The sequence below is a fragment of the Pristiophorus japonicus genome, chromosome 17 (genome assembly GCF_044704955.1).
Source record: "Pristiophorus japonicus isolate sPriJap1 chromosome 17, sPriJap1.hap1, whole genome shotgun sequence".
NCBI lineage: Eukaryota > Metazoa > Chordata > Chondrichthyes > Pristiophoridae > Pristiophorus > Pristiophorus japonicus.
In genome coordinates, this window is record NC_091993.1 from 1,508,294 (window position 1) to 1,533,589 (window position 25,296).

The 25,296-nt window shown below is 47.4% G+C and overlaps 1 protein-coding gene across 1 annotated transcript in view; it reads right to left on the bottom strand.

The window, feature by feature from the left end:
• Nucleotides 1-25,008, bottom strand: part of fkbp16 (FKBP prolyl isomerase 16) — a 226,140-nt gene extending 201,132 nt beyond the window's left edge. The window contains exon 1 of the mRNA XM_070859292.1: nucleotides 24,537-25,008. Within this exon, the coding sequence (XP_070715393.1) occupies nucleotides 24,537-25,008 (472 nt within the window). The remainder of the gene's footprint in view (nucleotides 1-24,536) is intronic.
• Between the last annotated feature and the right edge of the window lie 288 nt (nucleotides 25,009-25,296).

Below are 25,296 nucleotides of genomic sequence, written 5' to 3' on the forward strand. Positions count from 1 at the left end.
CTTGGTGAGACCACACCTTGAGTATTGTGTTCAGTTTTGGTCTCCTAATCTGAGGAAAGACATTCTTGCTATTGAGGGAGTGCAGCGAAGGTTCACCAGACTGATTCCCGGGATTGCAGGACTGACATATGAAGAAGACTGGATCGACTGGGCTTATATTCATTGGAATTTAGAAGAATGAGAGGGAATCTCATAGAAACATATAAAATTCTAACGGAATTGGACAAGTTAGATGCAGGAAGAGTGTTCCCGATGTTGGGCAAGTCCAGAACCAGGGGTCACAGTTTAAGGATAAGGGGTAAGCCATTTAGGACCGAGATGAGGAGAAACTTCTTCACTCAGAGAACTGTGAACCTGTGGAATTCTCTGCAACAGAAAGCTATTGAGGCCAGTTCGTCAGACATATTCAAAAGGGAGTTAGATGTAGCCCTGACGGCTAAAATGATCAAGGGGTATGGAGAGAAAGCAGGAATGGGGTACTGAGGTTGAATGATCAGCCATGATCATATTGAATGGTGGTGCAGGCTCGAAGGGCTGAATGACCTACTCCTGCACCTACTTTCTATGTTTCTATGTAAAAGGTAAGTTAAAGTTTTTATTTTTTTATTTTTTTCAGTGATTCGATAGATAAAAGTTTCGTGAATGTTTTGTGAATGTTTTCTGGACTTTTATTTTTTATTTTTTTCCCCCCTCCCAAGGTCTCTGTCGCAGCGCTCCCAGCCCCAGACTAAAGTTGCCAAAACTTGTGGTTTGCGCCGCGAATCGTCGTGGAACGCCCCAAAACGGTAATTTTGCCCGAAAACCGAAAATCTAGCCCAAAGGCTTCAATCTTCGCAATATTTAGATGAAGGAAATTTCTGCTCATCCAGCACTGGATCAGGCTGCCACCACAGTAGGGGACATGGTTCAGTGCAGATCTTTTGCAATGCTCCTCATAAAGCAGTCCAGTAAAACTTACTCTTTCCACAAGGGAATCCCTTAGAAGAAGCAATAGATGGGGGAAGTAATATGTCCTTACTATACAGTACAAATGCACACGAGGCCCATACTAGAGAGAAGGTCACTCTGTGACCAGTAACCTTTATTCGCCAGCACTGAAGTGGAGAAGATGGGTGGAGCTTCCCCTTTTATACATGAAAGTCCAGGTTAGGAGTGTCTCCCACAAGTTCACCACCTTGTGGTCAGTGTTCTCACGGTGTACAACTTAGGTCAGTTTATACCTGGATTACAATGACAGTAGAATACATGACATCACCTCCCTCCCAAAGTCTTATTGGGATCACAGGTTGAGTCTCTCTGGTGGTTTATGCTCCCTTGTAGAGCGCCTGAGTTGGGGCTCCGGTTGTTGGGCGCTGGCCTGAGTGTCTGCTGTTTGCGGTGCCTCAGGCCTGGCCAGACTGCCCACAGTGACCGGGCTCTCCTCCACTTGGTTCCGGTGTTCGGTCACCTGTGGTGGAGTGAACTCTACATCATGTTCTTCCTCTGCTTCTTCTATGGGGTTGCTGAACCTTCTTTTTGTTTGATCCACGTGTTTGCGGCAGATTTGTCCATTGGTAAGTCTACCAAAACCCTATTCCCCTCTTTGGCAACCACAGTGCCTGCGAGCCATTTGGGCCCTGCAGCGTAGTTGAGGACAAAGACAGGGTCATTGACATCAATACATCGCGCCCTCGCATTCCCATCATGGTAGTCACATTGTGACCAGCGCCTGCTCGCAACAATTTCTTTCATGGTGGGGTGTCTAAGGGATAACCTGGTTTTGAGCGTCCTTTTCATTAGCAGCTCTGCGGGTGGAACCCCTGTGAGCGAGTATGGTCGGGATCTATTGGCCAACAGAAGGCGTGATAAGCAGCTTTGTAGGGAACCCCCTTGGATTCTGAGCATCCCCTGTTTGATTATCTGCACTGCTCGTTCCATCTGGCTGTTTGAGGCCGGCTTGAATGGTGCCGTTCTGACATGGTTGATTCCAGTTCCTGCCATGAAGTCCTGGAATTCAATGCTTGTACAGCACGGGCCATTGTCGCTGACCAAGACATCCGGTAGACCATGGGCGGCGAACATTGCATGTAGACTTTCTACTGGAATTAATTCTAATTTACTGGAATTCTTTGAGGATATAACGAGCATGGTGGATAGAGGTGTACTGATGGATGTGGTGTATTTAGATTTCCAAAAGGCATTTGATAAGGTGCCACACAAAAGGTTACTGCAGAAGATAAAGGTACGCGGAGTCAGAGGAAATGTATTAGCATGGATCGAGAATTGGCTGGCTAACAGAAAGCAGAGAGTCGGGATAAATGGGTCCTTTTCGGGTTGGAAATCGGTGGTTAGTGGTGTGCCACAGGGATCGGTGCTGGGACCACAACTGTTTACAATATACATAGATGACCTGGAAGAGGGGACAGAGTGTAGTGCAACAAAATTTGCAGATGACACAAAGATTAGTGGGAAAGTGGGTTGTGCAGAGGACACAGAGAGGCTGCAAAGAGATTTTGATAGGTTAAGCGAATGGGCTAAGGTTTGGCAGATGGAATACAATGTCGGAAAATGTGAGGTCATCCACCTTGGGAAAAAAAACAGTAAAAGGGAATATTATTTGAATGGGAGAAATTGCAACATGCTGCGGTGCAGAGGGACCTGGGGGTCCTTGTGCATGAATCCCAAAAAGTTAGTTTGCAGGTGCAGCAGGTAATCAGGAAGGCGAATGGAATGTTGGCCTTCATTGCGAGAGGGATGGAGTACAAAAGCAGGGAGGTCCTGTTGCAACTGTATAGGGTATTGGTAAGGCACACCTGGAGTACTGCGTGCAGTTTTGGTCACCTTACTTCAGGAAGGATATACTAGCTTTGGAGGGGGTACAGAGACGATTCACTCGGCTGATTCCGGAGATGAGAGGGTTACCTTATGATGATAGATTGAGTAGACTGGGTCTTTACTCGTTGGAGTTCAGAAGGATGAGGGGTGATCTTATATGATCATTTAAAATAATGAAAGGGATAGACAAGATAGAGGCAGAGAGGTTGTTTCCACTGGCCGGGGAGACTAGAACTAGGGGGCACAGCCTCAAAATACGGGGGAGCCAATTTAAAACCGAGTTTAGAAGGAATTTCTTCTCCCAAAGGGTTGTGAATCTGTGGAATTCTCTGCCCAAGGAAGCAGTTGAGGCAAGCTCATTGAATGTATTCAAATCACAGATAGATAGATTTTTAACTAATAAGGGAATTAAGGGTTATGGGGAGCGGGCGGGTAAGTGGAGCTGAGTCCACGGCCAGATCAGCCATGATCTTGTTGAATGGCGGAGCAAGCTCGAGGGGCTAGATGGCCTACTCCTGTTCCTAATTCTTATGTTCTTATGTTCTACCGTGGCAGAGGATGTGCTTGAATTAAGAATGTCACACTCGATCCATTTGGAGTAGGCGTCTACTACAACCAAAAACATTTTTCCCATGGAAGACCTGCGTAGTCCACATGGATGCGTGACCATGGCTTGGCGGGCCAGGTCCAGGGGCTAAGGGGGGCTTCCCTGGGCGCATTGCCCAGCTGGGTACACATGTTGCACATGCGAACACAAAGTTCCATGTCTGCATCTATCCCTGGCCATGTAACCTGACAATTGCCTTCATCATGACAATGCCCGGGTGCTCATTGTGGAGTTCTCGGATGTACGCCTCTCTGCTCATCTGGGGCATGACTACTCGGTTACCCCATAGTAGGCAATCGGCCTGAATCCTTGCGCCTGTGAAATGGTTTAAATTCCTCAGGGCATGCCCCGTACGTGGCTGCCCAGTCCCCATTCAGGACACATTTCTTGACTATAGACAGTAGCGGGTCTCTATTTGTCCAGACTTTGATCTTACGGGCTGTCACGGGTGAGCATTTGCTTCCGAAAGCTTCAACAGCCATGACCATCTCAGCAGCATGCTCGGTTGCCCCCTCAGTGGTGGCTAGTGGGAGCCTGCTGAGTGCATCGGCGCAGTTTTCAGTGCCTGGTTTGTGCCGAATTGTACAGTCATAGGCGGCTAACGTGAGTGCCCACCTCTGTCTGCGTGCCGATGCATTCGCTTTTATGGCCTTGTTGTCAGCCAAAAGGGACGTTAGGGGTTTGTGATCTGTCTCCAGCTCAAATTTCCTGCCAAACAGGTACTGGTGTATTTTTTTTACTGCATATACACATGCTAGCACTTCCTTTTCTACCATCCCGTAGCCCCTTTCTGCCTGACAGACTTCTGGAGGCATAAGCTACCGGCTGTAACTGACCATTGGCATTCACATGCTGCAGCACACACCCGACCCTATCGGACAACGCATCGCACGTTGAAACAAGTTTCTTACATGGGTCATATAGTGTTAACAGATTGTTGGAGCATAACAAATTGCGTGCTCTGTCAAAAGCCCTTTCCTGGCTGTCCCCCCAGACCCATTCACGACTTTTGCGTAGGAGCATGTGTAGTGGCTCTAACAGCGTGCTCAATTTGGGAAGAAAGTTACCAAAATAGTTCAGGGACCCCAGGAACGAACGCAGCTCCGTCGTGTTACGGGGCCTGGGTGCTCTCTAGATCGCTTCCGTTTTGGACGCAGTGGGTCTGATCCCGTCTGCTGCTACCCTCATCCCCAGGAATTCTACCTCTGGAGCTAGGAAGACGCACTTCGCCTGTTTCAGTCACAGCCCTACCCGGTCCAGTCTGCGTAGCACCTCCTCCAGGTTGTGGAGGTGTTCTTCAATACCGCGACTCGTGATGAGGATGTCGTCCTGAAAAACCACTGTCCTTGGAATCGACTTGAGGCTTTCCATATTTCGTTGAAAGATCGCGGCAGCCGAGTGAATCCTGAACGGACATCTGTTATACTCAATCAACCCCTTGTGTGTCGTGATGGTGGTCAGCTTCTTCGACTCACTTGCCAGCTCCTGGGTCATGTAAGCTGAGGTCAGGTCCAATTTTGCAAAAGGTTTGCCACCAGATAGCGTCGCAATGAGGTCCTCCACTCTCGTTAGCGGGTACTGGTCTTGGAGTGACACCCGATTGATGGTGGCCTTGTAATCGCCACATATCCTGACTGACACATCCGCCTTGAGCACCGGCACGATCGGGCTCACCCAGTCACTGAATTCGACTGGAGAGATGAGGCCTTCCCTCAGCAGGCGGTCCAATTCGCCTTCTATCTTTTCCCACATCACGTACGCACCGCTCTGGCCTTGTGGTGTACTGGCCTGGCGACCGAGTTTATGTGAATCACTACCTTGGACCCCATGAAAGTGCCGATGCCGGGTTGAAATAGTGAATCAAATTTGTCCAGGACCTGTGAGCATGATATTCGCTCCACAGAAGAAATTGCATTGACATCGCCCCATTTCCAGTTCATGACAGCAAGCCAACTCTTCCCCAGCAGTGCGGGACCGTCCCCCGGAACAATCCAGAGTGGCAACCTGTTCTCCGAATCTTTGTGGGTCACGACTACCGTGGCACTGCCTAGCACCGGAATGATCTCCTTTGTATATGTCCGTAGCTGTGCGTCAATCGGCAATAATTTTGGCCTCCTGGCCTTGAACGCCCACAAATTATCGAACTGTTTGATACTCATCAGAGACTGGCTGGCCCCCGTGTCTAGCTCCATTGATACTGGGATGCCATTCAGGAGCACTTTCATCATTATCGGTGGCGTCCTGGTGTATGAACTGTATATGTGCTCCACATGAACTCGCTGAACTTCAGCTTCCAGCGATTTCCCCCAGTATCCATTTGGCTTCGTAGGGCTTACATCGGGCCCGTTCTCCTCGTACATCAACCTGGCTGCAGGCTTCCTGCACATACGCGCCAAGTGACCGCTGACGTTGCAGTTCTGCAGGTATATTGCTGATACCTGCAAGCTCTGGCTGTGTGGTTGACTCCACACCTCCAACATGAGCCGTTGTTGGAAACAAAAGGTCCATTACCAGTCGATCGTCTCTAACTGACTCTGTAACTGTCCTTAAACGCACCATTGACAGGTGTTGATGGCCCCATTACTGGCCGCATTGTCCATTGCGATGGCATGAATCTCCTTTCAGCGAGCCATTGTTTCTGTTGAATTCCCCCTTTGGGTTCGACTACATGCTGGGGCATATCCGATTGCCCCTGTCTGCCTGGAGAACTGTGTGCCGCGTTAACAATGTTAACTCCCTGTCCATTTGCTGCATTTAAACCAAGATTTTTGTCAAACATCATTCTGGTCTCTTCCTTCCCTGAGATAAATGTCGGGGCCATCAAAGCCGCTGTTTCCAGGGTCAAGTCTTTGGTCTCAATCAGTTTCCTGAAAACCCCAGCGTGACCGATGCCATCAATAAAAAAAATCTCACAGCATCTCCACTCTGCATGCATCTGGGAACTTACAAAGGCTCGCCAGTCGCCGGAGATCTGCCACGAAGTCTGGAACACTTTGCCCTTCTCGCCGCCGGTGCGTGTAAAACCGTTGTCTCGCCATGTGCATGCTGCTCGCCGGTTAAAGTGTTCCCCGATCAACTTACTGAGCTCTTCAAAAGTCTTGTCCGCCGGCTTCTCTGGTGCTAGAAGGTCCTTCATCAGGGAGTACGTCCTGGATCCACAAACCGTCAGGCCGTTTGTCGGCCGAATCCTGTCCCAACCATTCCTTAGTGACAAAACTTTGCTGTAGTCTCTCAATAAAATCGTCCCAATCATCACCAACACAGCACCTCTCGTCTGTGCTGCTAGTGGCCATGCTCGCATGGTTTAAATCCCAGTTTCTCATCGTCAATGATATGTCCTTGCTATACAGTACAAATGCACACGAGGCCCATACTAGAGAGAAGGTCACTCTGTGACCAGTAACCTTTATTTGCCAGCACTGAAATGGAGAAGATGGGTGGAGCTTCCCCTTTTATACCTGAAAGTCCAGGTTTGGAGTGTCTCCCACAAGTTCATCACCTAGTGATCAGTGTTCTCACGGTGTACAACTTCAGTCAGTTTATACATGGATTACAATGACAGTAGAATACATGACAGGAAGTGTCATGTATCACCTGTAAAGCACAAATACAAAGGGGAAGCACTGTGGCAAATTGTACAGTATTCACACTCCTGACACTGGCTGAAATCAATGCACTGCACTTGATTTTCTGTCTTCTCGAGGTAGCTGTGCCTGGGTCAGTAAACCAGATGTGCAACAGATGGCAGGATCTGTTGGTATGCTACCTTGCCTTATGACACCCCAGGCAGCCCTTTGCTGCTCTTGTTGGCCCTTCTCTGCCAATTGCTTTGCTAACGTAGGGCTGAATCCAATCTCCATCGTGCTCAACAAGAGGGCAGTTCCAGTTCAATTATGTAGTCGTTCACTTACCAGTGAACAGGCAAGCAAACAGATTGTAGCCTCTGCAGTGAATGCTAGTTTTACTTGAAGGCTTACAACACACCACACACGGGATGTGTTAGCCTTACATGTGGTGTACTTTCCCATAGCGCTGCTAATAATAAGCTCAACAGCTCTAACACATGTCTTTGGCTTGGTAGTACATAGAAGCCACTTCCTCCGGACAGCAATGTTGGAGTATGCAATAAACAGATGGGAATGAGTGGTGCCAGCCTTGTCTCAGTGGGAGCAGTCTTATTTCAGTCAGATCAGGGGCGCATTCTGCACACCAGGGACTTGAGCACATAATCTAGGTTGATGCTCCAGGGCAGTACTAAGGGAGTGCTGCATTGTCAGAGGTGTCATCTTTTGAATGAGACGTTAAACCAGATCGGCCTACTTAAGTTGGATGCAGATAATTCCTTGACATTTTTGGAAAAAGAGCAGGGGAGTTCTCCTGGTGCCCTGGCCAATATTTATCACCCAACCAACACCACTAATAGCAGAATTTTTGATCAATTATCGAATTGCTATTTTGTTGGACCTTACAATGAACAAATTGGCTGTCACTTTTACCTCAATTACAGCAGTGACTGCACTTCAAAAGTAGTTCTTGGGCTGTGAAATGCTTTGCACTATGCAGAGGATATGAAAGGCGCTATATAAATTCAGACCCTGGCTAAGAGTTTCCGCTTTGGGCACAAATTGTGCTCAAAATTGCACTCGTTTTCTGAAGTGAAGCGATGGTTCAAGTTTCTGTTCAAACTCAGTTGCATAGTTCTTCCATGAACCAGCGCAATTGGGCAGCATTTTAGAACAAAATTGTTTATTTTTTAAAAATTGTTCGATATATTTAAGAGTGGTAACCTGGTGCGATTTTATTAATACAACTGAACATCGGTTTATCACAAAAATAAGCATTTTAAATGAGTGTCGTGTCCACCACCTGCGAATTCATTTTAAATAACTGAAAATGACAGAACTATTTATTAGTTTCAGTGGTTTGCAGTAGTCAGTTCCTTAATAGATTAAATATTTTAAAACTTTTTAAAGGTGCCTATTGGTGTCCTTGTGCCTAAACATAGGCTTAATTTTTAGGGCCTCTTCGAGGGCCCCCAAACGGGCACAATTAGCAGAAACTCGCCATGGTGATTAATTCAATCTGGGGACGTGGCTGGTTTTGTGGGCGGGGCCAGCTTCAAGTGCAATGTCTTTCAAATCAGCGCAAAAGCTCGCAGAATCTTGATTGGCGCTGGACATAACTTGAGCTTGAAATTCCTCGACCTCTGGCACTGGTTTGTCCGATTTCGGGCAAATTGCGCTGAAACAAGGTGAAATCCTTTCTTTATGTCCAACTACATTACATCACACTGCTTCGCAAACCTTGAACAATGCAGGGGTACAGCAAATGTCGGGGGTAATTCTTAGGCTCTTAGGAATAATAGGCCCAAATTTCCACCGACCCTCAGAACGGCGCACTTCTGTGAGGTCCACCGATTTTCTCGAACAAAAAGCGTGCCTAACCCTTACCGTAGTATTCTCCACACTGATCAGGCCTGCTTGGGACTCGGCGCAGTGCAGCAGAACCAGTGGGGGGCGGAGCTACAGCCCTGCACCGAAAAGAGTGCCGGCAGCTGCGCCTGTGTGCAGTGGAGTCTGCGCGCGTGCGCAGTAGCTCCTGGCCCTCCCAATGCGTCCTGGCTCCGGGCGACCCTATTCCTGGCCGAAGGGACGACGTGATGTTCGCCGCTCCTATCCCGGGCCGAGTGACATGCCGCACAGGCCAGCCGCTGCCTTCCCGTGCTCACACCAGTTCATTGTTGTAGCCTCCCGCACCCCCATTGCCTGCATCCTCTGCTGCCAGATGGCGGAGTGTGTGCGCGGTATGTGCCGAGGGAAGCTTGCCGGGGAGCCCAGTGGAGCAGGAGCTCGGGGGGCCGCGACTCGAGTCCGGACCACCAGATCAGCACCGGGAGTCATACAGCACGTTTGCGGCGGAATTTTTGAGACACGATACTGGGGCGATGAAGCTATTGGTTTGTGTCACTGATCACATCTATGTCAAGAAATTTCAAAGCATTAATGCCAAAAGACAATATCCCTTTTGGACTTTATAAATCGAGTTCAAGACTCAATCCAATCTGAGGGCTACAAGAAACAGGTTGGCGTCGGGAGACTTTTGGTCGGGGGGTGGGTGGGGGGAAGAGTTTTGATACGGGGGGGTGGGGGAAGGAGGAGAGTTTCTTTAAATGATTTAGAAATAGAACAAGCTGCTCGAATTAGAAAAAGTGTCCCTACACTGTCTGCTGATAAGAGCAGTAAGAAAGGCAGTCAGCACTATCAAAATTCAACTTCTGATATAAATGATATTAAAAAGTGCATATTTTATGAAGCTTTATATAATGGAATGTGTAAATGATGCAAAGGTTACAGTACGAGATCTGTATTAGTTGTTGTGAAGGTGTTTAGTGCTTTGCAAGGTCCTCTAACTTCCCGCCCTCCCACCCCAATCTCTGGCTACCTGCGCCTGATTTCTAAAATATCCACAAGGTTTTTCTGAGCGGATACATATGCTGGCCTAAGATAAATTGAAGTAACTTTTTGCTGTCTGAACTTGCTTAAATGGCCAAAACAGGCATAAATGGCTGGCAACGCCCTTTTTGAAAACAAACTGAACTAAAAAGAAACTGAACTAACTTACTTAAACTAGAGCAAACAATGGGCTCAAGTTTCGGACGCCCGCTAGAACGGCGCACGTTGGAGAGGCCCGCCTAATTTATTGAACAAAAATTGCGCCGAGTACTTACCTCGCGATTCTCCGATATCTGTCGGCCCATTTCCACCTGGGCACGGCGCAGCAGGAGCTGCTGGGGGCGGAGCTACAGCCCTGCGCCAAAAACAGTGCCGGCAGCTGCGCGCATGCACAGTGGAGGCTGTACGTGTGCGTAGTAGCTCCCAGCCCTCCCAGCGCGTCCTGTCTCTGGGGCGACGACCTTATCCCAGGCCAAAGGGATGTCGCCCCTATCACGGGTCGAGTAGCCTGACGCATCTTACCTCGCCCGAAGTCCTCGTTGGAGTCGGCGGCAGCGGCAGCGGTGGGACCCGCGGCCTCTCGCTGGGGGCGGGCCCTGCCCGAAGAGTCATCTGCGTCGGCGGGCCGGCATCCTAGGCCGAAGGGACGTTGCCCCCTATCCCGGGCCGAGTGGCCTGATGCATCTTACCTCGTCGGCGGGGCCTGCTCACCCGGCCTCTCACTGGGGGTGGGTCCTGCCCGAAGTGTGGCGGGGGCCTGGCTTCATTGTCTTCTCCCCCCCCACAACCCTTCACCTTCTTCTTCTCCCCCCCTTCATCTTCTCCCCCTCCCTCTCTTCTTCCCCCTCCCTCTCTTCTCCCCCCTCCCTCTCTTCTCCCCCCTCCCTCTCTTCTCCCCCTCCCTCTCTTCTCCCCCCTCCCTCTCTTCTCCCCCCTTCATCTTCTCCCCCCCCCTCTTCTCCGCCCTTCCTCTCTTCTCCCCCTCCCTCTCTTCTCCCCCCTTCCTCTCTTCTCCCCCCTTCCTCTCTTCTCCCCCCTTCCTCTCTTCTCCCCCCTTCCTCTCTTCTCCCCCCTTCCTCTCTTCTCCCCCCTCCCTCTCTTCTCCCCCCCCCTCTCTTCTCCCCCCTTCCTCTCTTCTCCCCCCTCCCTCTCTTCTCTCCGGTGCTGCAGTAGGTGAGTAGAAATAATTTTTATTTATTGAGTGATTTTTTAAATTATTTTTTTAATTTTAAATTTTTTAATTTTTTTTGATTGATTTATTGGTTTATTTATTGATTTATTTATAATTTATTATTGATGATGGCTCTTTATTTGTAAAAGTGAAGTGTTTAATGTTTGTAAACCCCCCTCCCAACGCCCCCCCCATCTCTCTTTCGCCACGCCTGATTTCTAAGTGCAGGCAAGGTTTTTCGTAGCGTACATAAATCTACACTTACTCCATTCTAAGTTAGTTTGGAGTAAGTATTCGCTGCCCAAACTTGCAAAACAGGCGTAAGTGGCTGGACACGCCCCCTTTTGAAAAAAAAAACCTGTTCTAAAATGGAACTATTCTAACTCACTAGAACTGGAGCAAACTAAATGCGGAGAATTGCAATTTCTAAGATTCTCCATTCTAAACTAGTTGCTCCAAAAAAATAGGAGCAACTCAGGCCGAAACTTGAGCCCAATATGTGGAGAATTGCGTTTTTTAAGATACTCCAAAAAAAACTAGTTACTCCAAAAAAATAGGAGCAACTCCTGTTGAAACTTGGGCCCTAAAAGTGTAACTTTCTAAAGTAATTTAGATTCCTTTTGTGGGGATTATGATCAATATCATGCATCATTGTAGTCAAGTTTGATATTAAATTGCTTGGTAACAATAATGTCACTGAGTTGCAAGTGGCTGTTGCAGAACTGGCATTCGCCAACATCTCAATTAATAATCATATGTCCCTCCTGCCTCAGTATTATGAGCGGTCTACAATTACATGATAAATGTAAACCCGCCCTCCTGTATGGCTGAGACATGGACCATATACAGTAGATGGTACACTCATTATAAAGGATGAAACTGAGTACTGTGTACAATGAGCAAGTGTGACCTTAGCTCCTTTAATAAGACTCCAGAGTGCAGGTACCAGGTGGGTGCACCCAAGGGATGCTGGGATCCCTTGGGACTCCAACAGGTGGGCCCTCTGGTGGTCAAGTGATATACAGGTTACAAAAGGTTAAATACATAACATCACTCCCCCGTACACTTATTTACAAGGTGAGATGATCTGGGGCTTTTCGTTCCCTTGTCGATCGTCTCAGTACAAATGCGGGTGTGGGTGAGTTGGTTAGTTCTTCACTGGGCTGTTGGGCAGCTGGCCTTGCCGGGCTGCTGGGGATGGTGAGTTCAGTTTTGTGGTCAACCATGATGTCAGTTGCCACTTGTGTGTGTGTTGGAGGGTCAAAGTTGGTGGTGTCTTCTTCAGGTTGTTCGTAACTATTGGTAAACCGCAATTTGATTTGGTCCAAATGTTTTCTGTACGTTTGTCCATTGGCCAATATGACCTGAAACACCCTGCTCCCCTCTTTGGCTGTGATCGTGCCGGCGAGCCATTTGGGACCATGTCCATAATTGAGTACAAACACAGGATCATTGATCTCAATATCGCGTGACAAATTTGCGCGGTCATGGTACACACTTTGTTGATGCTGCTTGCCCTCCACGTGATCATAGAGATCAGGGTGGACAAGAGAGAGCCTTGTTTTTAGTGCCCTTTTCATGAGTAGCTCAGCTGGGGGAACCCCGGTGAATGAGTGGGATCTGGTGCAGTAGCTGAGCAGCACTCGGGACAACCAGGTCTGCAGGGAGCCTTCCGACACACGTTTCAAGCTTTGTTTGATGGTCTGAACTGTCCATTCTGCCTGACCATTGGATGCGGGCTTGAACGGGGCAGATGTGACATGTTTGATCCCGTTGCAGGTCATGAATTCCTTGAATTCAGCACTGGTGAAGTACGGCCCATTGTCGTTGACGAGGACATCAGGCAAGCCTTGCGTGGCAAACTGGGCTCATAGGCTTTCAATAGTGGCCGTGGATGTACTTACCGACATTATTGCACATTCAATCCATTTTGAGTAAGCGTCCACAACAACCAAAAACATTTTGCCTAGAAATGCGCCCGCATAGTTGATGTGGATCCTCGACCACGGTTTGGAGGGCCATGACCACAAACTAAGCGGTGCCTCTCTGGGTGCATTGTTCAGCTGAGAGCAAGTGTTGCACTGACGCACTCATGTCTCTAAATCTGAGTCGATGCTAGGCCACCACACATGGGATCTGGCTCTGGCTTTCATCATTACAATGCCTGGGTGGGTGCTGTGCAGTTCACATATGAATATATCTCTGCCTTTCTTGGGCAAGACCACGCGATTGCCCCACAATAGACAGGCCGCCTGCAGGGACAACTTGTCTTTGCTTCCTTGGAACAGCTTAATCGCCTCCTGCATCTCCGCTGGGACCAACTCCCATGGAGGACGCAATTTTTTTCACCAAGGACAGTAAAGGATCCTGGCTGATCCAGGTCCTCATCTGGTGGGCCGTAATGGGGGACTTTTCGTTCTCGAATGCCTCCATGACCATGAGCAAGTCCGCTGGCTGGGCCAGTTCCACCCCGGTGGTGGGCAATGGCAGCCGACTGAAAGCATCTGCGCAGTTCTCTGTGCCCGGTCTGTGGCGGATTACATAGTTGTATGCCGACAGCGTGAGCGCCCATCTTTAGATGCGGGCAGAGGCATTGGTATTAATCCCTTTGCTCTCAGTGAACAGCGATATGAGCGGCTTGTGGTCGGTTTGAAGCTCAACCTTGAGGCCAAGTAAATACTGGTGCATTTTTTTCACCCCGCAAATGCACGCCTGAGCCTCTTTTCCAATCATGCTGTCAGCCCTTTCGGCCTTGGACAAACTCCTGGACACATAAGCGACCGTTTGCAAAATCTCCGATTCATTAACCTGTCATAGAAACATAGAAAATAGGTGCAGGAGTAGGCCATTTGGCCCTTCGAGTCTGCACCTCCATTCAATAAGATCATGGCTGATCATCACCTCAGTACCCCTTTGCTGCTTTCTCTCCATACCCGTTGATCCCTTTAGCCGTAAGGGCCATATCTAACTCCCCTTTAATATATCCAACGAACTGGCATCAACAACTCTCTGCGGTAGAGAATTCCACAGGTCAACAACTCTCTGAGTGAAGAAGTTTCTCCTCATCTCGGTCCTAAATGTTGAATCATTGTGGGTGGAGATTAGAGATAGTTTAACATCTGTAGTGGGGAAAATGCTTGAAGCTATCATTAAGGAAGAAATAGCGGGACATCGAGATAGGAATAGTGCAATCAAGCAGACGCAACATGGATTCATGAAGGGGAAATCATGTTTAACTAATTTACTGGAATTCTTTGAGGATATAACGAGCATGGTGGATAGAGGTGTACCGATGGATGTGGTGTATTTAGATTTCCAAAAGGCATTCGATAAGGTGCCACACAAAAGGTTACTGCAGATGATAAAGGTTCGCGGGGTCAGAGGAAATGTATTAGCATGGATCGAGAATTGGCTGGCTAACAGAAAGCAGTGAGTCGGGTTAAATGGGTCCTTTTCGGGTTGGAAATCGGTGGTTAGTGGTGTGCCACAGGGATCGGTGCTGGGACCACAACTGTTTACAATATACATAGATGACCTGGAAGAGGGGACTGCGTGCAGTTTTGGTCACCTTACTTAAGGAAGGATATACTAGCTTTGGAGGGGGTACAGAGACGATTCACTAGGCTGATTCCGGAGATGAGGGGGTTACTTTATGATGATAGATTGAGTAGACTGGGTCTTTACTCGTTGGAGTTCAGAAGGATGAGGGGGGATCTTATAGAAACATTTAAAATAATGAAAGGGATAGACAAGATAGAGGCAGGGAGGTTGTTTCCACTGGTCGGGGAGACTAGAACTAGGGGGCACAGCCTCAAAATACGGGGGAGCCAATTTAAAACCGAGTTGAGAAAGAATTCCTTCTCCCAGAGGGTTGTGAATCTGTGAAATTCTCTGTCCAAGGAAGCAGTTGAGGCGAGCTCATTGAATGTATTCAAGTCACAGATAGATATATTTTTAACCAATAAGGGAATTAAGGGTTACGGGGAGCGGGCAGGTAAGTGGAGCTGAGTCCACGGCCAGATCAGCCATGATCTTATTGAATGGCGGAGCAGGCTCGAGGGGCTAGAAGGCCTACTCCTGTTCCTAATTCTTATGTTCTTATGCACCCCTTATCCTTGGACTGTGTCCCCTGGTTCTGGACTTCCCCAACATTGTGAACATTCTTCCTGCATCTAACCTGTCCAGTCCTGTCAGAATTTTGTATGTTTCAATGAGATCCCCTCTCATCCTTCTAAACTCCAGTGAATACAGGCCCGGTCGATCCAATCTCTTCTCATATATCAGTCCTGCCATCCCGGGAATCAGTCTGATGAACCTTTGTTGCACTCCCTCAATAGCAAGAACATCCTTCCTCAGATTAGGAGACCAAAACAGAACACAATATTCCAGGTGAGGCCTCACTAAGGCCCTGTACAACTGCAGTAAGACCTCCCTGCTCCTATACTCAAATTTCCTAGCTATGAAGGCTAACATGCCATTTGCCTTCCTCACCGCCTGCTGTACCTGCATGCTAACTTTCAATGACTGATGTACCATGACACCCAGGTCTCGTTGCACCTCCCCTTTTCCTAATCTGCCGCCATTCAGATAATATTCTGCCTTCGTGTTTTTGCCTCACATTTATCCACATTATACTGCATCTGCCATGCATTTGCCCACTCACCGAACCTGTCCAAGTCACCCTGCAGCATCCTCCTCACAGCTCACACCGCTACCCAGCTTAGTGTCATCTGCAAACTTGGAAATATTACACTCAATTCCTTCATCTAAATCGTTAATGTATATTGTAAATAGCTGGGGTCCCAGCACTGAGCCTTTGGTCACTGCCTGCCATTCTGAAAAGGACCCATTTATCCTGACTCTCTGTTTCCTGTCTGCCAACCAGTTCTCTATCCACGTCAGTACATTACCCCCAATACCATGTGCTTTAATTTTGCACACCAATCTCTTGTGTGGGACCTTGTCAAAAGCCTTTTGAAAGTCCAAATACGCCACATCCACTGGTTCTCCCTTGTCCACTCTACTAGTTACATCCTCAAAATATTCTAGAAGATTTGTCAAGCATGATTTCCCTTTCGTAAATCCATGCTGACTAGGACCGATCCTGTCACTGCTTTCCAAACGCGCTGCTATTTCATCTTTAATAATTGATTCCAACATTTTCCCCACTACTGATGTCAGGCTAACCGGTCTATAATTACCCGTTTCCTCTCTCCCTCCTTTCTTAAAAAGTGGTGTTACATTAGCTACCGTCCATTCCATAAGAACTGATCTAGAGTCGATAGACTGCTGGAAAATGATCAGCAATGCATCCACTATTTGTGGGGCCACTTCCTTAAGTACTCTGGGATGCAGACTCTCAGGCTCTGGGGACTTATTGGCCTTTAATCCCATCAATATCCATAACACCATTTCCTGACTAATAAGGATTTCTTTCAGTTCCTCCTTCTCATTAGACCCTCGGTCCCCTATTTCAGGAAGGTTATTTGTGTCTTCCTTCGTGAAGACAGAACCAAAGTATTTGTTCAATTGGTCTGCCATTTCTTTGTTCCCCATTATAAATTCACCTGCAAGGGACCTACGTTTGTCTTCAGTAATCGTTTTCTCTTCACATCTCTATAGCAGCTTTTGCAGTCAGTTTTTATGTTTCCAGCAAGCTTCCTCTCATACTCTATTTGCCCCCTCCTAAATTAACCCTTTGCCCTCCTCTGCTGAATTCTAAATTTCTCCCAGTCCTCAGGTTTGCTGCTTTTTCTGGCCAATTTATATGCCTCTTCCTTGGATTTAACACTATCCTTAATTTCCTTTGATAGCCACAGTTGAGCCACCTTCCCCGTTTTATTTTTACGCCAGACCAGGATGTACAATTGCTGAAGTTCATCCATGTGATCTTTAAATGTTTGCCATTGCCTACCCACCATCAACCCTTTAAGTATCATTTGCCAGTTTATTTTAGCGAATTCACGTCTCATACCATCGAAGTTACCTTTCCCTAAGTTCAGGACCCTAGTTTCTGAATTAACTGTATCACTCTCCATCTTAATAAAGAATTCTACCATATTATGGTCACTCTTCCCCAAGGGGCTCGCACAACAAGATTGATAATTAGTCCTTTCTCATTACACATCACCCAGTCTAGGATGGCCAGCCCTTGAGTTGGTTCCTCGACATATTGGTCCAGAAAACCATCCCTAATACACTCCAGGAAATCCTCCTCCACCGTATTGCTACCAGTTTGGTTAACCCAATCTATATGTAGATTAAAGTCGCCCATGATAACTGCTGCACCCTTTTTGCATGCATCCCTAATTTCTTGTTAGATGCTGGCCTGAACTTCACTACTACTGTTTGGTGGTCTGTACACAACTCCCACTAGCGTTTTCTGCCCTTTAGTATTCCGCAGCTCCACCCATACAGATTCCACATCATCCAAGCTAATGTCCTTCCTTACTATTGCGTTAATTTCCTCTTTAAGCAGCAACGCTACACCACCTCCTTTTCCTTTCTGTCTATCCTTCCTGAATGTTGAATACCCCTGGATGTTAAGTTCCCAGCCTTGGTCACCCTGGAGCCATGTCTATGTAATGCCAATTATATCATTTTCGTTAATAGCTGCCTGCGCAGTTAATTCGTCCACCTTATTACGAATACTCCTCGCATTGAGGCACAGAGCCTTCAGGCTTGTCTTTTTAACACACTTTGCCCCTTTAGAATTTTGCTGTAATGTGGCCCTTTTAGATTTTTGCCTTGGGTTTCTCTGCCCTCCACTTTGACTTTTCTTCTTTCTATCTTTTGCTTCTGCCCCCATTCTACTTCCTTCTGTCTCCCTGCCTAGGTTCCCATCCCCCTGCTATATTAGTTTAACCCCTCCCCAACAGCACGAGCAAACACTCCCCCTAGGACATTGGTTCCGGTCCTGCCCAGGTGCAGACCGTCCGGTTTGTACTGGTCCCACCTCCCCCAGAACCGGTTCCAATGTCCCAGGAATTTGAATCCCTCCCTCCTGCACCACTCTTCAAGCCACGTATTCATCTGAGCTATCCTGCAATTCCTGCTTTGACTAGCATGTAGTACTGGTAGCAATCCTGAGATTACTACCTTTGAGGTCCTACTTTTTAATTTAACTCCTAGCTCCCTAAATTTAGGACCTCATTCCATTTTTTAATCTATATTGTTGGTACCTATATGCACCACGACAACTGGCTGTTCACCCTCCCCCCTCCAAAATGTCCTGCAACCACTCCAAGACATCTTTGACCCTTGCACCAGAGAGGCAACATATCATCCTGGAATCTCAATTGCGGCCACAGAAATGTCTATCTATTCCCCTTATAATAGAATCCCCTACCACTATAACTCTCCTACTATTTTTCCTGCCCTCCTTCTATAGCACACCCCCGACCACGTATGATGACGCATCGCAACCTAGCACTAATCGTTTACAAGGGTTATACAGAACAAGCAGTTTGTTTGAACACAACAAATTTCTGGCTTTCTTAAAGGCAACCTCTTGTGAATTCCCCCATACCTAGTCATCTCCGTTGCGCAGTAGCGCGTGTAGGGGTTCCAGCAGGGTGCTTAACCCAGGTAGTAAATTGCCAAAATAGTTAAGGAGTCCCACGTTCTGTGGTCTCGGCGTGTTCTTGAAGGCCTTCGTCTTGGCGTCGGTGGGTCTGATACCGTCTGCCGTGATTCTTCTTCCCAAGAACTCGAACACCTGTGCCAGGAAAATACACTTCGAGCGTTTCAACCTGAACCCCACGCGATCCTACCGACTAAGAGCCTCTTCCAGATTCTGCAAGTGCTCATTGGTGTCCCGACCTGTAACCAGTATGTCGTCCTGGAAAACTGCGGTGCGAGGAACCAACTTTAGCAGGTTCTCCATGTTCCGCTGGAAGATAGTCGCGGCTGACCGAATCCCGAACGGGCACCGGTTATAGATGTACAGACCTTGGTGTAGTTGATGCAGGTGAGGCCTTTCGAAGACTCCTCCAGCTCCTGCATCATGTAGGCCGAGGTCAGGTCCAGCTTGGTGAAAGTCATTCCTCCAGCCAGGGTCGCAAATAAATCATCTGCCTTGGGTAGCGGGTACTGGTCCTGCAGTGAAAAACAGTTAATCGTTACTTTATAGTCCCCACAAATTCTAACCATGCTGTCCTCTTTAAGTACCGAGCCCAATCGTTGAATTCCACCGGCGTGATGATGCCTTCTCGCGGCAGCCTGTCCAGCACAATTTCCACTTTTTCACGCATCATGTACGGTATCGCCCGAGCCTTGTGGTGGATGGGTCGTGTACCGGGAACCAAACGGGTCTGCACTTTCTCCCCCGAGAAGCTTCCAATGCCTGGCTCGAACAACAATGGGAACTTGCTCAGAACCTGGGCACATGAGGCGTCGTTGACGGACGAAAGCGCTCGGATGTCGTCCCAGTTCCAGTGGATTTTGCCCAGCCAGCTTCTGCCGAACAACGTGGGGCCATCCCCGGCACAATCCACAGCGGGAGTTCATGTACTGCTCCGTCATAGGAGACTTTGACTTCTGTACTGCCAATTACAGGGATTAGTTCCTTGGTGTAAGTCCTTAGTTTGGTGTGAATGGCGCTGAGCTTGGGCCTGTGTGCCTTTTTGCCCCACAGCCTGTCGAAGACCTTTGTACTCATTATGGACTGACTTGCCCCTGTGTCTAGCTCCATAGACACTGGAATACCATTCAGTTCAACTTTCAACATTATTGGTGGACATTCCGTAGTGAATGTGTGTACCCCGTACACTTCTGCCTCCTCAGTCCGAGTCTCCTGATCCACAGTGGATCGATCTTCCTCTGCAATGTGGTGGTTTGCAGGGTTTGCAGCTCGCCTGCACATTCGTTGGAGGTGTCCCATTGTTCTGCAACCATTGCACACATAGTGCTTGAAGCGGCATTGATGGGGCCGATGATCACCTCCACAGCACCAACAGGGTGTTAACTGCCTCACATTAACGATTGATGGCGGACTCTGGGTCATTTGAGGTTGGGCAGCAGCATCCGTCATGTATGTTCTGCCCGGTACATTTCTGCTCGAATCCGACGTTACTTTATCCACAGTACTGGCCGAAACTTCTTTACTCTGCGAAACCTGCTTGGTTTTGTCGCTGGTGGACATAAATGCCTGGGCTACCGATATGGCTTTACTTAGGTTCGGAGTTTCTACAGTCAACAGTTTGCGAAGGATTGTCTCATGGCCAATGCCCAATACAAAAAAGTTTCTAAGCATTTGTTCTAGGAATCCCTCAAATTCACAATGTCCTGCGAGGTGCCTTAGTTCGGCGACGTAGCTCGCTACTTCCTGGCCCTCCGATCGTTGACGCGTGTAGAACCGATACCTCGCCATCAAAACGCTTTCCTTAGAAATTAAATGCTCCCAGACCAGCGTACACAATTCTTCATAGGATTTCTCTGTCGGTTTTGCTGGAGCTAGGAAATTCTTCATGAGGCCAAAGGTTGTTGCCCCACAGAGAGTTAGGAGGATCACCCTTCGTTTGGTGGCGTTCTCGTCCCCTTCAAGCTCATTGGCCACGAAGTATTGGTCGAGTCTCTCCACTAAGGCCTCCCAATCGTCCCCTTCTGAGAACTTCTCCAGGATACCGACTATTCTTTGCATTTTCGCGCAGTTGTTCGTTGCCTTGTCGCCAATTGGTATACTCATAATAAAGGATGAAACTGAGTACTGTGTACAATGAGCAAGTGTGAACTTAGCTCCTTTAATAAGTCTCCAGAGTGCGGGTACCTCGTGGGTGGCCTGCTTATATACTGTGCTCCCAAGGGATGCTGGGATCCCTTGGGACTCCAACAGGTGGGCCCTCTGGTGATCAGGTGTTATACAGGTTACAAGGGATTAAATACATAACAGTAGACACCTCAGATCGCTGGAGCGATACCACCAATGATGTCCCCGCAAGATCCTGCAAATCCCCTGGAAGGACAGACGCACCAACGTTAGCGTCCTTGACCAGGCCAGCATCCCCAGCATTGAAGCACTGACCACACTCGACCAGCTCCGCTGGGTGGGCCACATTGTTCACATGCCTGACACAAGACTCCCAAAGCAAGCGTTCTACTCGGATCTTCTTCACGGCAAGCAAACCCAAGGTGGGCAGAGGAAATGTTTCAAGGACACCCTCAAAGCCTCCTTGATAAAATGCAACATCCCCACCGACACGTGGGAGTCCCTGGCCAAAGACTGCCCTAAGTGGAGGAAGTGCATCCGGGAGGGCGCTGAGCTCCTCGAGTCTCATCGCTGAGAGTATGCAGAAACCAAGCGCAGGCAGCAGAAAGAGCGTGCGGCAAACCAGTCCCACCCACCCTTTCCCTCAACCACTGTCTGTCCCACCTGTGACAGAGACTGTGGTTCTCGTATTGGACTGTACAGTCACCTAAGAACTCATTTTTAGAGTGGAAGCAAGTCTTCCTCGGTTCCGAGGGACTGCCTATGATGATGATGACATGATAAATCTAACATGTGAGAAACTGAGGTGCATCTCGACTGTAATATTAAGATTGTTGTGAAGCAGAAAACACTGTGCTAAAGTTGGGGTATAAATTGGAGTCAGAATTCAACCAGGTTGAAGAGAAAAGCAGATTGAGAGTCGCTGGAGGAGATGGTCTCGCACCACCTGGGTATCGACACTGCCTGGTCTGTCACTCTAGTGTGGTGTTGATAGTAGCCAGGGAGGGAATATCCTCATCTAAAGTCGAGTTAAATGTTTAGCAAGGGTGCACGCTGATATCTGTACTCTCTAAACTGCTGGAATAGAGAATCCACACATATCGGCAAAGTTCTCTCCTGAGCAAGAGAATTGTGGTTGCAGCCAGTCAGTGGAACGGAGGCACTGCCTAGTTAGCACCCACACTGCAGCCTCTGCGTGTCAGTAAAAACACAGCAAAAGGACGTCAAATATGAACTCCAAAGTTTGACTACCGGTGGTACTTACTTTCATTGAATCAAAATGTATAGCAAAAACACTGAAACCTGCCTTAAAGAAAAAACCTATGCAGTCATCCACCTGCTCGGATTGAGCAATTTCAACCAGGACCTGCACAGGGGCATCCTGTAGATAGCATCTGTAGCCAGTCCATAAGATGTCCACAAAGATGGGGTTCACTGAAGTAAATAGTCTCCATAGCCCCGGCGAGTGGTGGTGAATACTGAGTTGACATCCATGTCCGATGAGAGTGGAGTGAAAATAAGATAAGAAATAGGAGCAGGAGTAGGCCATTCAGCCCCTCGAGCCTGCTCCGCCATTCAGTAAGATCATGGCTGATCTTCTACCTCAACTCCACTTTCCTGCACTGTCCTCATATCCTTTGATTCCCTTAATATCCAAAAATCTATCGATCTCTGTCTTGAATATACTCAAAGACTGAGGCTCCACAGCCCTCTGGAGTAGAGAATTCCAAAGATTCACAACCCTTTGAGTGAAGAAATTTCTCCTCATCTCAGTCCTAAATGGCCAGCCCCTTATCCTGAGACTGTGACCCCTGGTTCTCAGAATAAGAGTGCGAGCAGGAGATCAGAGCCCCGGTTTCTGGATACTGGGTTGACATGCAGTGTGGACACGTGTGTCCGATGGGAGTGGGATGGCAACCCATCCATCTAGACAACTCTCCGAGTAGGGAGTTGTGAGTCAGGTTAACAACCTATCCATGTTTAAGGGAGCTTAGTTACAGAAATGACCCAGGGACACCCTTCTGGATGTAATGGTGGTGGAAGAAATAAGCTGCTTCATGTTCTGCTGGGCACAGAAGAAGAACTAGTCTTCATACACATTTGTTGTCATCAAAATGCTTTGTTGCAATGATTAGTGAGTGAACAATTTGTCTTGTGCCTGAGATCTTGGTGCAATAGAATGAACACCATGGGCTCTGTTAATATCTCCTGACCTTTGGCTGGTGTCCTTGGGCAGTTCTAAAGTTACTGGCATTATATCCATTTCAATTGAAATTCTGTGCCAGCACTGTAGTATGTTGAATGGTGAAGTGGCTAAGCTTATTAAAGTCACCACAGTGGGAGATATAGTGGGGGGAGTTTTAACCGAACCTGCCCGGCTGGAAACTGACGGAATCGGGTGCAACACTCATTTTACAACCCACCTGAGTTTATTCTCCATTAGAGTCAATGAAAACCCACATTCCATCTGATCCCTTGGTTTTGGCTCCTGGCTGCGTTAAGTTAAAATGAACCCCATAGCCTCATTCCTCCCACACCAAGAAACTGATGATCTGACTGGTTTGGCTGTGAGAAGGGGCATTAACAGAGGCCTGGGAGCCATACTCTCAGCCTTTGGTGCAGTGTGGCCTAGGGAGAAGACAAAAGAAAAAGAAAGACTTGCATTTATATAGCGCCTTTCACGACCGCCGGATGTCTCAAAGCGCTTTACAGCCAATGAAGCACTTTTGGAGTGTAGTCACAGTTGTAATGTGGGAAATGCCGCAGCCAATTTGTGCACAGCAAGCTCCCACAAACAGCAATGTGATAATGACCAGATAATCTGTTTTAGTGATGTTGATTGATGGGTAAATATTGGCCAGGACACCGGGGATAATTCCCCTGAGGAAGAACCCAGTACCTAGGGAGAAGATAAAAGGATTTGATAACCTCAAAAATTTGTTAACGCTGCTTTATGGAAATAATTTGATGAAACAATTAAGCTGAAACATTGCACGGAGTTACGTCGAGTCTGCTCCACTGAAGACCGAGGGGAATATTGTATGTGTGGCTGTGGACAGAGAGCTTTGACTGGCTTTATCTTCCTGGTGGTGAGGTCAAACAAAGGGACAAGCGAGGGGCTGATCGGTTGACTGACTTTTTCCTTTCCTGAAACTGATGGTGGCTCCTTGTCACTGGCAATCATTGAAAACAAGAACATTCTGTTTGTTGCTCTATCTTAATAATTGCATTGCCACTCCAGGTACACACCTGGCAAAAGGTAGATCTTAACCCCCCCGCATTCTGTCAGCACTAAGTTAATGTTGCATTAACCATATGACAATCACTGCAGCTCAGAAAGCTTTCATTAAAAAAATAATAATTGCAGTATTTTTATTCGTGGAATTGTTCGCAATTCAATGTTACAAATACCGATTAAAAATTCTTCAAATAATTTCCAGAGAAATAAAAAAATAAAGTCAATGTTTTATTATTAAATTAGACATTTGATTCAAAAATTGTCTCTAAAAAACAAAGAGGTTATGTTTTTAAAACACTGTAAATGGAGGTAACAAGTCTTTAATTATTTAGGTTTTAAAATGCATGTTTAGAATTTAGTTCTGCATTTAAGTTTTCTAAACATTATCTTTTAACAATTAGAATAACTGAATAATATGCTTTATATATGGGGCTCTGGATGTATTTATATGTTTGTGCGATTTATTGCTAATAGAATGACAATTTCTAATATACAAAGTCAATCAAAGCCAAAGTAACGACTCAACAGATCAAAGGGGCAGTACTTGCCTGTGATGCCAATCCAACTCTCAGAGTGACAAGTATTCATAAAAGTACTAACACGACATTCTCCAAGGACATCAATCTCAAAAAATGGGGCCTGCAAATCATCAACATCAGAAGCTCTTATTGTCTCTGAAGGCAGCTGGAACCTGACAGCTTTACTGAAGCTAGGAACTTTGTCCGGTTTTATTTGTTCTGCCTCCTGAGGACCAACAGATCCCATGACGGACTCTTTAACGGCTTTCAAAGCTGCTTCGTCGACGTGCTCTGGTCCTCCAACCTTTTTTGCTCCAAGCATTAGATGCTGTTTATCCATTTCAACAACCAAGGCCTTTCCATCTGGACCGGGCTTGGGTTGTGTGCAGCACTGAGCCTCTTCCATATCTACCCAATTAACTGGCTGCGTTTTATCCTCATCCACTTCTGCCAAGGCCCCACCATCTGGACAGGCCGATGGTTGCGTGCAGTGCAAAAACATTTCAGTCCGATTAACTGATTCCTCTTTAGTTTTAGCAAACAGTTCCAGATTTGTCGAGTTTTTGGAGGATAATACTTAACTAAAAAGTCTCTCAGAGGCTGTCAATCCATCAGTCTGTTTATAAGCGAATGTGAGACAATATAGCCTTCAGTTAACTAGTTCAACAGACAGTCCAGCATTTCCACAGCAAAACAAACACAGGCCAGAATACGCCATAAACAGCTAAAGTAATGCGACGAACACACCAAACAATGTCAATAAGAAGTCTGTGGAGATAATCCCTGCAGA